The sequence below is a fragment of the Garra rufa genome, chromosome 15 (assembly GCF_049309525.1).
Source record: "Garra rufa chromosome 15, GarRuf1.0, whole genome shotgun sequence".
Lineage (NCBI taxonomy): Eukaryota > Metazoa > Chordata > Actinopteri > Cypriniformes > Cyprinidae > Garra > Garra rufa.
In genome coordinates, this window is record NC_133375.1 from 34842339 (window position 1) to 34855427 (window position 13089).

At 33.1% G+C, this 13089-nt stretch overlaps 1 protein-coding gene across 1 annotated transcript in view; it reads right to left on the reverse strand.

The window, feature by feature from the left end:
* Nucleotides 1–7485: 7485 nt before the first annotated feature.
* Nucleotides 7486–13089, reverse strand: part of fxn (frataxin) — an 8291-nt gene continuing 2687 nt past the window's right edge. The window contains exons 5-7 of the mRNA XM_073819868.1: nt 13047–13087; nt 9512–9609; nt 7486–8522 (exon numbers count right to left, since the gene is read on the reverse strand). Of these exons, the coding sequence (XP_073675969.1) occupies nt 8384–8522; nt 9512–9609; nt 13047–13087 (278 nt within the window). The 3' untranslated portion in view covers nt 7486–8383. The remainder of the gene's footprint in view (nt 8523–9511; nt 9610–13046; nt 13088–13089) is intronic.

The following is a 13089-nucleotide window of genomic DNA, read 5'->3' on the forward strand; positions in this document are numbered from 1 at the left end:
AAAATTAATAATTGGCAAAAGCCAAATGTGAGCGGAAATCGGTTTTGGTAAATAAAGATGGCTGGCGACTGATCTGAATCAGATTTAAACCAAGTAGGCTAAAATGTACAAACTGTATGCTAAGCAAAAATATTAGCTGTCTGGCTCATCTTGTACATGATGCTGCAAGCGGCACAATAGCTAAACCAGGGAACCTAATCACAGTAAACGGCACCTTGTGCACCAGTGGACATTTCAGCATGACAACGACCCAAAACACAGCAAAAGTGGTGAATAAATGGTTAGCAGACAAAAACATTTACGTTTTGCAGTGGCCCAGCCAGAGTCCTGACTTAAATCCAATTGAGAATCTGTGGAGGGAGCTAAAGATCAGGGTGATGGCAAGGAGACCCTCCAACCTGAAAGAGTTGGAGCTCATCGCTAAAGATGAATGGGCAAAAATACCAGTGGAGACATGCAAAAAGCTGGTCAGCAATTATAGGAAGTGTTTGATTGCTGTAATAGCCAATAAAGGCTTTTCTATTGATTATTGAGAACGGGTATGAATCATTTTGGACATGCCACATTTTGTTTAAATGTAAATAAAATATGAGTAATCATTTTTTCTACAATGATGCCTCTTGTACCTTGTTTTATTATCTTCTGGGAGACGTCTGTGTCATTTCTAAAAAAAAAAAACTTGCTGGTTGATTAAAAGTAACTTTAAGTATGTCAGAATTTGCCAGGGGTATGAATAATTTCGGCCTTGACTGTATTTATATATATATATACACTACCAGTCAAAAGTTTAGAGACACTTGACTTAATTTTTTTTAAATTTGTAATCAAATATTAATTATTTTGAAAAACAATAAAATATATATTTTATTTTATTTTAACTTTATTTTATTTGATGGTATTTGACATTGATTTGATTTTTATATACAAATTGTGCCAAGGAATGATTCTCAGTTTGTTTTTAGAAAAAAAAATATATTTTTTTTTTCCATGGGTTAAAAACTCTTAACTTCAGTTTTTTTTTTTTAACTAACTCATTCCTTGGCACAATTTGTAACTGAAAATCAAATCAAATCAAAAATATATTGTATTGTTTTTTAAATAATTAATATGTGACTAAAAAGTAAAAAAAAAAAAAAAACATTAAGTCAAGTGTGTCCAAACTTTTGACTGGTAGTGTATGTGTGTGAACCGTGTATTTTCTTAATTTAGCTAACCCTGTTGTGGCAAAAATAATAAATTCTGGACCCTGGAAGTTGCATCATTACTAAAAAGAAAGTGATTTCAGCATTAATGAGCATAAATAAGTGAAATATTTGATATTTACTTAGCATATCGCCGTGTAAATGTTGGAAATTATTTATAATTTTCAATGGTGTGATACGCTATGTCTGAAACTCCTTCTGAAATTACATTTAACAGTTTTTTTACTTTTTTAAAGTTGTTCATGCTACAAGACCATTGAAATGAAAGAAGGAAATTAAAAAGTTCATCAAAAATGGTGAAAAACAGGAAATGGTGACTAATCACAGCACTAGCATATCCATATTTGTTCATTTTATACTAAAATCTGTCAATTTCAATTGGTCAGCAACCCAGAAATATTGCGACTGACTGAAAAATAAATAAAGCTTTTTCAATAAAATGTGTACAATCAGATTTTGAATCATATTAAAAACCCTTTTCAGTAGGTTTTCTAAATACTCCCAATCAACTAATTTTCCATGAGGCCTGTGGAGGAATTGAATCTTTGCGCTTGACAGCGAGGTCTAGAGCTGCCATAAACCTGAAGAAAATTGAGACAAATTGCTGCATTCGCCGGAAACTGGAAAGATTAATTTCTCATCTTTGACAGACTCCATTGCGATCGTATCATCAAAGCAGAACAAACGTTTTTGCCTCTTTTGTGAGACCCTCTTAAGATAACATCTGAAGCATAATCTGAGATGGACTTTATCTTTCTTGAAAAAAGCGGCTCTCACTACTTACTAGCTGTCTGTCTCACTCTAGAGGTTGTTCGATATGTTATCAGCAAACAGGGCGAAATGAGACACTGACATTTTCATTGTTACTTAGTGCTTTATCCAGCCTCAGAAGAAAGACTTCAAAACATCCCTCACTATAGCATTATGCCAATAAACTAGTATCAGGTCATAATTAGTACATCACTATTGCTCACACTTAAAGGAAAAGTTCACTTCCAGAAAGAACATTTCCTTATAATTTACTCACCCCCATGTCATCAAAGATGTTCATGTATTTCCTTCTTTAGTCGCAAAGAAAATACTTTTTTTTAGGAAAACATTCCAGGATTTTCTCTATATAATCGACTTCAATGGGATCAACTGGTTGAAGGTCCAAATTACAGTTTTAATGCAGCTTCAAAGGGCTCTACATGATCCCAGCCGAGGATTAAAGGTCTTGTCTAGCAAAACAACAATTGGTAATTTTCGTAAAATAATACAAAATTTATATACTTTCAACCACAAATGCTCATCTTGCACCAGCCCGACCTCACACATTATGGAATCATGTTGGAAAGATCATGCGTGATGCAGTGCTTACAAAGCGAATGTGCAAAGAAATTCAAACACTCCATTATGATTGGTCAGATCGCCTGTCAATCAAACTCTCAATGAAGGGTCAATTGTGAGACAGTTCAAAATAAGAAATATTCACCTTATGAAATATAAAATTCTAATTTTGAGATATAAACCCTCTATATAGCTGCAAGCAGCAATTACCGGGATTCAAGCGCTTTAAGGCATTTAAGAACACATGAAAAATTACATAAATAATGTTTTCATAATTTATGACTGTTATAACACCAGCTGTAGTCCAATCTCCCTAAAAATTGGCATGCTTGTTTAGAATTACCTATCGTACGTGCTCACCAGGTTTTATGAAGTTTTGAGTATTTGTTTAGGCTTTATAGGCTTTTGGGTATATTTGGACAGGCCCCTTTTCTAAATGACCTCGTTATAGCTTCCCAAAGGGTACATTTCAACATTTTTATACTTATTGACCTAGAGAGTCCAGAGAATTGTACTGCAGTGTTTTTTCAGATTGAGGACTAGGACTAGTTCTCAAAAGTAAGTTTTTAAATGTCCTTATATGTCTTGGTCCACTTTGTCCACTTTCTTGGTCCAGATTTCCACATCAATAGGACAAACGTTTGCGTAGTTATGGTCGATTTGATGTTTTTTTCCCCTTTTATAGCATCACCAAGTGGCCAAGCTCCGTGATTTTTTTCATGCTCTTACATAAGCGTTGTGAGTTTGTTGAAGATATCTTATTCCGTTTAAAAGTCATAGCCATTTTAGTGAAGGCAGCCATGCACCTTTCAAACGTTTTGGCGTCCCTTTGTGACGGAGAGTTAAAAGTTTATTATCGATATTCATTATCCATAGAATCTTCCTGCACTGGTTTGGTTCTGATCGGGCACAAAACCTAGGACTAGTTTGTAAAAGTATGTTTATTTTTTTTACATTTTCTCAATCATTTAACAAACAGTTGAATTGACAGCAGTGGTTCTAGAGGCAAAGTTGTTTGGAATGAGGAGGTCTATCGTATGATACGAATAGCGTGCATATGTGTAAAAAACTGCGCAATATACAATCATTCACGCCCTTGAAAAATTCCCCCCAGTGGCCGATTTCTTTCAAATTTCTCAGACCTTTAGTTCCATGAGTCAAACACACCCACCAAGTTTAGTTTCGATCAACCTCTGTTAACCCTGTTAACCTTAGCTGCTCAAAGTTCATCGCCCTATGGCAGCTATGTTTTTTGAGATACACAAATGTCGATAGGGCAAACGGTTGCATAGTTATGGCTGATTTTATGTTTCTTCCGCTCTTGTAGTGGCCAAGCTCTGTGACTCTTATCACGTAACTTTGGATTCAGCTCTTACATATGCATTGTGAGTTTGTCGAAGATATCTCATTCCATTTAAAAGTTATGGCCATTTCAGCAAAGATGGCCCTGCCCCTTTCAAACGCTTTGGCGTCCCTTTGTGTCGGAGAGTTGAAAGTTCAAGCTTTTTTTGATAACTATTGATATTCACTCTTCCTGCACTGGTTTGGTTTCAATCGGGTGAAAAAAATAGGACTAGTTCGCAAAAGTAGTTTTTTTTTTTTTTTTTTTTTACATTTTCTCAATTATTTAACAAACTGTTTAATTGACAGCAGTAGTTCTAGAGGAAAAGTTGTATTGATATTCACTCTCCAGAGAATCTTCCTAGACTAGTTTGCCAAAGTAGGTTTTTCAAAATACCCCAAAATTTCACCAATTCCAATTGATTCCAACAACATAAGACACCTGAGCCTGTTATGAGCAACTTCATACTTTTGAACACTGTGGCGCCACCGTTAGGCCGATTGGGAGAATCTTCCTAGACTAGTTTGCCAAAGTAGGTTTTTTCAAAATACCTCAAAATTTTGCCAATTCCAACAACATAAGACACCTGAGCCTGTTATGAGCAGCTTCATACTTTTGAACGCTGTGGCGCCACCGTTAGGCCGATTGGGATGAGCCTTGGTGACGTTGTAGACACCATGAGTACTACAATCCCTCCAAATTTCAAGTCTCTATGACTTACTGTTTGGTCTGCCCAGACAGTTTTATGCAGAGATTGGTTTATTCTAACAATTACAGTTTTTTCTCTAATTGCAATTTTGTAATTAAAAAATTTCAAGCTACGCGCTTGAACCTCTAAAAAAAATAAAGGCACAGTTTTTAGAAACAGTCACATTCTGAGATTATTTCTTAGCATTTTGACTGTATCTTAACTGAGACTCTCGAAACGTGATATTATGAGAAATAAAAGTTGACTTATAACATCGCAATCACCAGAATTAAGTCAAAATTATCTTTTTTTTTCTTTGAGAATGCGTACATAAAACTGACTACATCTAAATATTATAGAAATCTCTTTGAAAACTGCATAATCATGGGTTGCAACAACAAAGAAATGAGATTTACAGATTTTGAGCTGGAGCTAAACAAGTTGTGCTGATTAACATTCAACAAATTCTAATTACGCAGCTACTTTTGATGTGGAATTAATTCCGAACATCCCACATGATCTCTACACAGCAGAGCTGAGTCATCTGAAGTACACCGGGCCTTTTGTTTGATTCACGGCATTGCTGTTAATTAAGTAAAATAGCAAGAAAGTACAAGACTCACCTGATTTGAAGAAAAGTATCTTTTTCTTCTCAACAACATTGAATCCTTAATTCAAAAAAGTAAATCATTATTGCATCATCACACAAGGACTGTTTTGGGACTGTTATGTTGCATGACATAACAGATCACATGAGTTCACTTTCCCAGGTCGCATTGTATTTTCAGCTTGATGCTTTCGTGATATTCCTGAATGTTTACATTCGACGTCATTCTTCTGAGAAAGGCTCTGCCAAGGTCGATGTTTGATGTCCAGCAACGGGGCGAGATGAAAGCAAAACGTGCACGAGCTCGGGGAATCTTTCAGACTTCCTTTGCTTGTTTGGAGCAAAACCAGTCAATTGACATCAGAGTTCAGTGATAAATCCATGTTCCCATGGAAACGTGATGCTATTTTTGGGCCTGCGAGTCGAGCTCTATAATAGACATTTGCATATTCATGTCTGGACAAAGAGAGACAAGATGCTCGGAGCGTTTATCATCGGCCGTGAGCGCTGATTGAATAGCTGCTTGTATCATAATTAGGTGCCATTAGTACTGGGAATAATCTGGCATCTTGAAGGACCCTTTAGCTCAAAGACAGAGAGTGTTACAGCTTTCACAAAGATTTAAAAGCAGCTGGTGCAATTACTATAAGAGTGTTGTCTCAAAGTAATTGGTCTCGAATCTTCATATCAAAGTGTACTGCTGAAATCAGTTGCATTAACAACACATGCGCAAATATGGAGACAGCGAAGCAGCCCTTCACAGACTCACTTCTCAAACACCTACCGAAACTTCCAACTGAAAATTGGCTTAGAGATTCTGGGCTAAAACTGTTTCCTGCAAAAAGACTAATAAATAATAAATATTAAATAAAATATATTAATATAATAATGAATAATAATAAAATAGATTATTAATATTATTACCAAGTATTTTTTTAGAATGTATTTATGATAATATATTATTCTTATTTACTATTATTAAGACATACCTAATGTATTAAAACATAATAAATTATTAAAACTTTATACTCAAATAAAAACAACTTAAACAATTTATAAATCAAAATCCTATAACATTATCTTGCAAAAAATAAACAAATGATAATATATATATTTTAAATTATATCAACATTAAAATATAAACAATAAATGAATTACAAAAATAAATGAAATAAAATAAATAAGGGTCAGAATTTAATTATGGTAATATATTATTATTGTTTTTATTAATACATATTTAATGTAATAATTTAAGAAAAATGAAACTAATAAAAAAAATAATCAAACGATAAAAACAAACACTTTCTTGTGAAAAATAAATAAATGATAAACATATATATGAATAATTAATATATAAAGTAAAACAAAGTATTATTATTAATATTATTAACAAGTATTATTTTAGCATTTATTTATGATTATATATATATATATTTATTATTACTACACATTAAATGTAATATTACATTATATTATGAAATATTACAATAAAATCAAACTTGATTCATAAATCAAAACATTTTCTTGCAAAAATAAATAAAAACAATAAGATAAATAAGATAAAATTAATAATGACTAAGCATGACTATTTTAGCATGTAATGTAATATCTTTTATTATTATTACATATTTAATGTGATATTAAAACATTATCAATTATGAAATATTAAACTCAAGTAAAAAATTGTATCAAACTTAATTCATAAATCATAAATGTCAAAATGTAATTACGGTAATATATATTATTGTTTTTATTAATACAAATTTAATGTAATAATTTAAGACAAAAATGAAACTAATAAAAAAATTAATCAAACAATAAAAACATAAAAAATAAAATTCTTCCAAAAAAAAACTAATAAATGATACAAATAAAAGAAGTACCAGCTAAATATTATTTTAGAATGCAATTATGGTATTATTATTATTATTACATATTTAATGTAATATTATGACTTTATCAATTAAAAAATATTACACTCAAGTAAAATTTTTTTAACTTAATTCATAAACGAAAATAATACGATAAAAATACTAATGAATAGTACTGTTAATAATGATGCAAGTAAATGGCTTAAATATTATTATTTAATATAAATAATACCATTTGCTATACTACGTTCGAATCAAATATTAATTTTTGTAGTAGTATTAATAACTATTAAGATGTATTATTTGATTTGACTTATGAATTATTATTTTTTTAATTAGTCATTATATTTTATTATTTGTTATATTATTCTATTAATAATTTAGTATCATAATTTATTATTAAACAACTAAAACTAACCATAAACCACAATGTGCATACAACAAAATTAAACCAAGATTGTAATTTATTTTATATAATATTTACATATGCATCAATGGACAAGTACAGCAGACGTCAGACAGGAGCACAAAGGCAGATGTGCCTTTGTTTCATCACATGTAACCCAAATGAAGACATCAGACGTATCACCACTGTGCAATCCATCTCATATTTCAACATCTGCATGGACAGCGTGTCAAGTTAATGTAGCGATATATGGGCTATTACATTGAGAGGCGTCTGGGGAGTAATGATCGACTACATTGTATCACCAGAGTTAATGACACAGCTTCAACTGACGTGCGGATTGATGCTAAATTGGGCTGGTATTTTTAAATCATCGGAGGGTGGCGGTAAAGCTCAGAGGAATGTGATCAGATGCGATGCCGTTAATCACAGATAATACTTGAATAAAGGCTCTGGCCAGGGGCTTTTAGAGCAAAAACTTCTCCATCCGTCTGTCATAATCCCCTTCTTTTCCTCTAGCTCATCCAGGGCCAGACAAAAACAATCTGTGTCCATTTGTCTTATTCAGCTGTTTTAAGAGCCATTAAATGTGATCTCTTTAATCTGGTTTTAATCTAACCAGGTACAGGTTTACAGGGATTTGATTATGAGAGCTCTTTCTGCTGTTCTGAGTGCATTTAAAGCTTATAATTGCATACAGGTTTGATGTGAACAAATAAATCATCTCTACAGTTCATCCGAGGCCTGTACTTATTTGGGATTTGGAGCTTTTTTTGTAGGTCTGCATGCAAAAGGCAGCAAAAACCATTAAAATAAAAGTCCAGAAGGCCTTTTTGAGCATTGGCTATAGTTTTTATAGTTTTGTTTAACATAAAAGATCATGAGGGAACTGCTGTGGAAAGGATCTATAACAGTGTCTGTTCTTTACATTGGTCTCATCATGAATAGATGAGATGTGACAGATCTATATTTGATTTGAAGATGATGGACAACTCTTTGGAGAGCAGATTATGCAATGCCATGCCGTCGTGAGCGTACACCCATCGCTCCCCCGTCCAATCGTAGCGTTTTGGCCCGCTGAGAAAGGAAACATTCAGAAATGTCTGATAAAGCTGTAAAACTAATCATATTTGCTCTCATATCACACAATAACTCACCCCATGTTATCAAAGATGTTTATGCCTTTCTTTCTTTAGTCGAAAAGAAATGCAGGTTTTTGAGGAAAACATTCCAGGATTTTTCAACACATAGTGGACTTCAATGGGAGCCAATGGGTTGAACGTCCAAAATGCAGTTTCAATGCAGCTTCAAAGAGCTCTACACGATCCCAGCTGAGAAATAAGGGTCTTTTCTAATGAAATGATCGTTTTCTAAAAAAAAATTAAAATGCAGATACTTTTTAACCACAAATGCTCGACTTCACACATTATTTAAACACAATGGAAAAGTCACATGCAGATAGTTCTTCGTCTGTGTACTTCGGTTCAAAAAGGTAGGATAAGGCGAAAAACTCCAACTTCAAAATCGTCTCACATTGTTGATTTACCTTTTTTGTAAAGGCCGTTTGACTTTGACTACGTCATGCATGACCTTTCCAACATGACTATGTAATGCGTTAAGTCGTGCTAGTACAAGAAAGCATTTGTGGTTAGAAAGTATATCATTTTTTATTTTTAATAGAAAATGGCTGATCGTTTTTCTAGGTAAGTCTCTTATTCATCGACTGGGATCGAGTCCTTTGAAGCTGCATTGAAACTGCAATTTGGACTAATAAATTGTTTAAAATCCACTATATGGAGAAAAATCCTGAAATGTTTTCCTCAAAAACCTTAATTTCTTTTTGACTGGAGAAAGAAAGACATGAACATCTTTTTTATTTTTATTAATTATTAATTTTTTTAATTAATTTATTAATTTTTATTAATTATCAGGACGTTTTAATTCTGGAAATTAACTAATTCCTTAAGTAACATATGTTATCGTGATGTTTCAATTCTAACTCTTTTAGACAAAACTACTGAAACAGTTAAGCATAACATGTGAACCTTGACAATTGAGCGTCTAACCTTGTCGGAGAGGAAAGCCAAATCTGTCTGTTCGGTGTCTGTTTGTTGATAACGTATGTACCGTGGTCAGAGCCCACTTTCACTGTCAGCACTCCACTCTGTTAAGAAATTGAACACACATGTAAACATATGATGGCTTCAGCCATTCGCTTTAACATTTAATTGTGCCACTGACAAGAAAAACAACTCATATGCAACTCTTACAGAAGGTTCAAATGCTCACTGATGATTCAGAAGGAGAAACGATGCATTAAGAGCCGGGGGTGAAAACTTTTGAACAGAATGTGTCATTTTTTTCTTATTTTGCCTCAATATTATATTTTTTTTCATTTAGTTATATATATATATATATATATATATATATATATATATATATATGTATGCATGTATATTTTTTTTGTAAAAACTGTTAAAATTAAAATATAAAAAAGGTAAATAAACTAGGGCTGTCAAATAATTAATCACGATTAATCACATCATACTAAATTTACATACTAAATGTGTGTTTACTGTGTATATTTATTATGTATATATAAATACACATACATACATGTATATTAAAGAAAAAATGTTTTAGATTTATATAGAAAATATTTATAATCCTAAATTAAATAGAAGTATAACTATTCATAGATATAAATATTTTTTTAAATCTATACATGTATGTGTGTGCATTTATATATACATAATAAATATACACAATAATGCCACATTTAGTATGTAAACATAAACTTTTATTTCGGTTGTGATTAAACGTGATTAATCACTTGACAGCCCTAAAATAAACCCACTTACTTTTGCCTAATTTCTAATATGATTTTAAAAAACAATAAAAATTAATAAATAAATATATTTTATTTTAAATTATAATTTTGTAATGTATTATAATGTATTTCCAACCATCAATACTGTCCAAATGAAGCTTGAGTATCAATATCAATATATGCCAACATTTAAAATAAATTAATTAATTCAAGGGGTGGTCTAACTTTTTTCACAGCACTGTATGATAATGATCCTAAATCACAACATCCCATTTAAACCATAATGCATTTGTACAACAGTTAAAGTACCCGCTGTTCTTCAGAAAAATCCTTCAGGTCCCACAAATTCTGTTTTTTCAGCATTTTTGCGTGTTTGAACCCTTTCCAACAATGACTTTATGATTTTGAGATCCATCTTTTCACACTGAGGACAACTGAGGGACTCAATGCAACTATTACAGAAGGTTCAAACGCTCACTGATGCTTCAGAAGGAAACACAAAGCATTAAGAGCCGGGAGGTGAATTTGAAGATCACGGTAAATTTTGTCTTCTGGGAAACAAGTATCTTCGGTAGCTTCTAAAGGGCAGTACTAAATAAAAAAAAATAAGAAAAACGTACATATCTTCATTCTGTTTAAAAGTTTAATGCATCATTTTTCCTTCTAGAGCATCAGTCCCTCCGCTGTCCTCAGTGTGAAAAGATGGATCTCAAAATCACACAGTCATTGTTGGAAAGGGTTCAAATAGACCAAAATGTTGAAAATCCATAGAATTTGTGGGACCTGAAGGATTTTTCTGAAGAACAGCAGACAGAACAAACAAGGGACTCATGAACAACTATTACTACAACAACAATCATTCAGGTAATAACACAGTATTTTGATACAACACTTTGATTCTGCAAGGTGTATGTAAACTTTTGACCTCAACTGTGTATATATGTGTGAGTGTACAGTCAGATCCAAGGCCAGGCACTGGGAACATGGCTCAATCTGTCAACTGCACCTTGGCGTGCAGCTGTCCAAATGTTTGATCTAACGGGTATCAGTATCATTATATCATCCTAACTGTAGCTACAAAGTCAGTGAGAAAAAAGAGAATTTTCTGAATCCCATTTAACGGGATGGCTGCAGCCATCTGTGTTTGCAGGTTGCATGTGAGGCTATAGAGAGGTGTAAAAACGAGCTGCTCAGAGTAAGTAGCTGACAGAAAGCTCACCGCCTGACATTTATCCAGCCAGAGGAGAGCGAGGCGCGTGAACGACCAATCAATCTGTCAGCAGGGCCTACTGGCCACCCACCAGACGCTTAAATGAAACTGAAATCTGTGCACGGACTTAATCATTCACTGTGTTTGAGAAAGATATGTGTTAAATAAATAAATAAAAAAAGTGTGTGTGTGTGTGTAGGTGAAAAGATTGAAAGTGGCATTACTCCAGTCTTACAATAACATGCTAAAAGCTCTGAGTGTTTACAGCCTTCATAAATCCTGCATGAGACGTGCATTTTCTCTGCATGGTGCTGCAACAAAGGCTGCTGCACAAATAGCTTTTTTTGCTGTGAACTCTTAACAGAAGGCATGCAGGAGCACTCCACAACAATAACACTCAAACAAACCTCTTTTCCTATAACAGAAGAGAAAAGATACTGTCATAAAAGTTTTAGCACTCCTTTTTCACCCTACAGAGCAACATAATTGCAATGTTTCACAAAAAGGCTGGGGATATAAAAGTTAGACAAATGGGTTACATGACAGGTGAAGTGTGCAAGTTTAAGTAAAGACGAGAAATGGCAATTACAAATCATGTCAAAAATATTTTTGATTAAATAATTAGTGTACATTTCTAATTTTTAAATCTTGCTAATTTGACTTTCATAACGGCAATGGTCTATATCAATTGATCTATGAATAATATCTGCAATCATATATTTGAAATCAATTTACACCTCCAAATGGCTCTACTTTACATTTTTTCTAATTGAGAACCCTGGTTCAACCAAATAAACAGGTTGCAAACAGCCGCAGACCAACACTGACCCCTGCTGGACATCTAGGCACAACAGACTTTCCATAGGGTTGAGATGTAAAAGCACCACAGGGATTTAAAGCGATAGTTCAACCAAAAATGAAAATTCTGTCATTAATTACTAACCCTAATGTCGTTCCAAAACCTCAAGATCTTAAATTAAGACATTTCTGATGAAATCCAAGAGCTTTTTGACCCTGCATAGACAGCAATGCAACTGATACGTTTAAGACACAGAAGTAGTAAGGACATGTGAATAAAGTTCATGTGAAATCAGTTATTCAACCTTAATTTTATGAAGCAACAAGAATACTTTTTGTGTGCAAAGAAAACAAAAATAACGACTATTCAATAGTTTCAGCAGTGCCAACGCATGCGTTATAAGCAGTGTCATAAGCATGCATCACAGCCTGACACATAACAGAATAAATTGTTTAATAAAGTCATTGTTTTTGTTCTTGTTTTGAGTACAAAAAGTGTTTATAGCTTTATAAAATTAGGGTTGAACCACTGAGTCCTTACTACCTTTCTGGACCTTGAACATGTCAGTTGTGTTGCTGTCTATGCAGGGTCAGAAAGCTCTCGGATTTCATCTAAAATATTAACATTTTTGTTCTGAAGATGAACAAAGGTCTTACGAGTTTGGATTGACATGAGGGTGAGTAATTAATAACAGAATTTTCATTTTTAGGTAACCATCCCTTTAATTTGTAAGGATGTGAGAATATGGGCATGTGTACTTACAGAGAAGACAACGTCATAGTCCATTCCAGTGAAGCCCTCATCT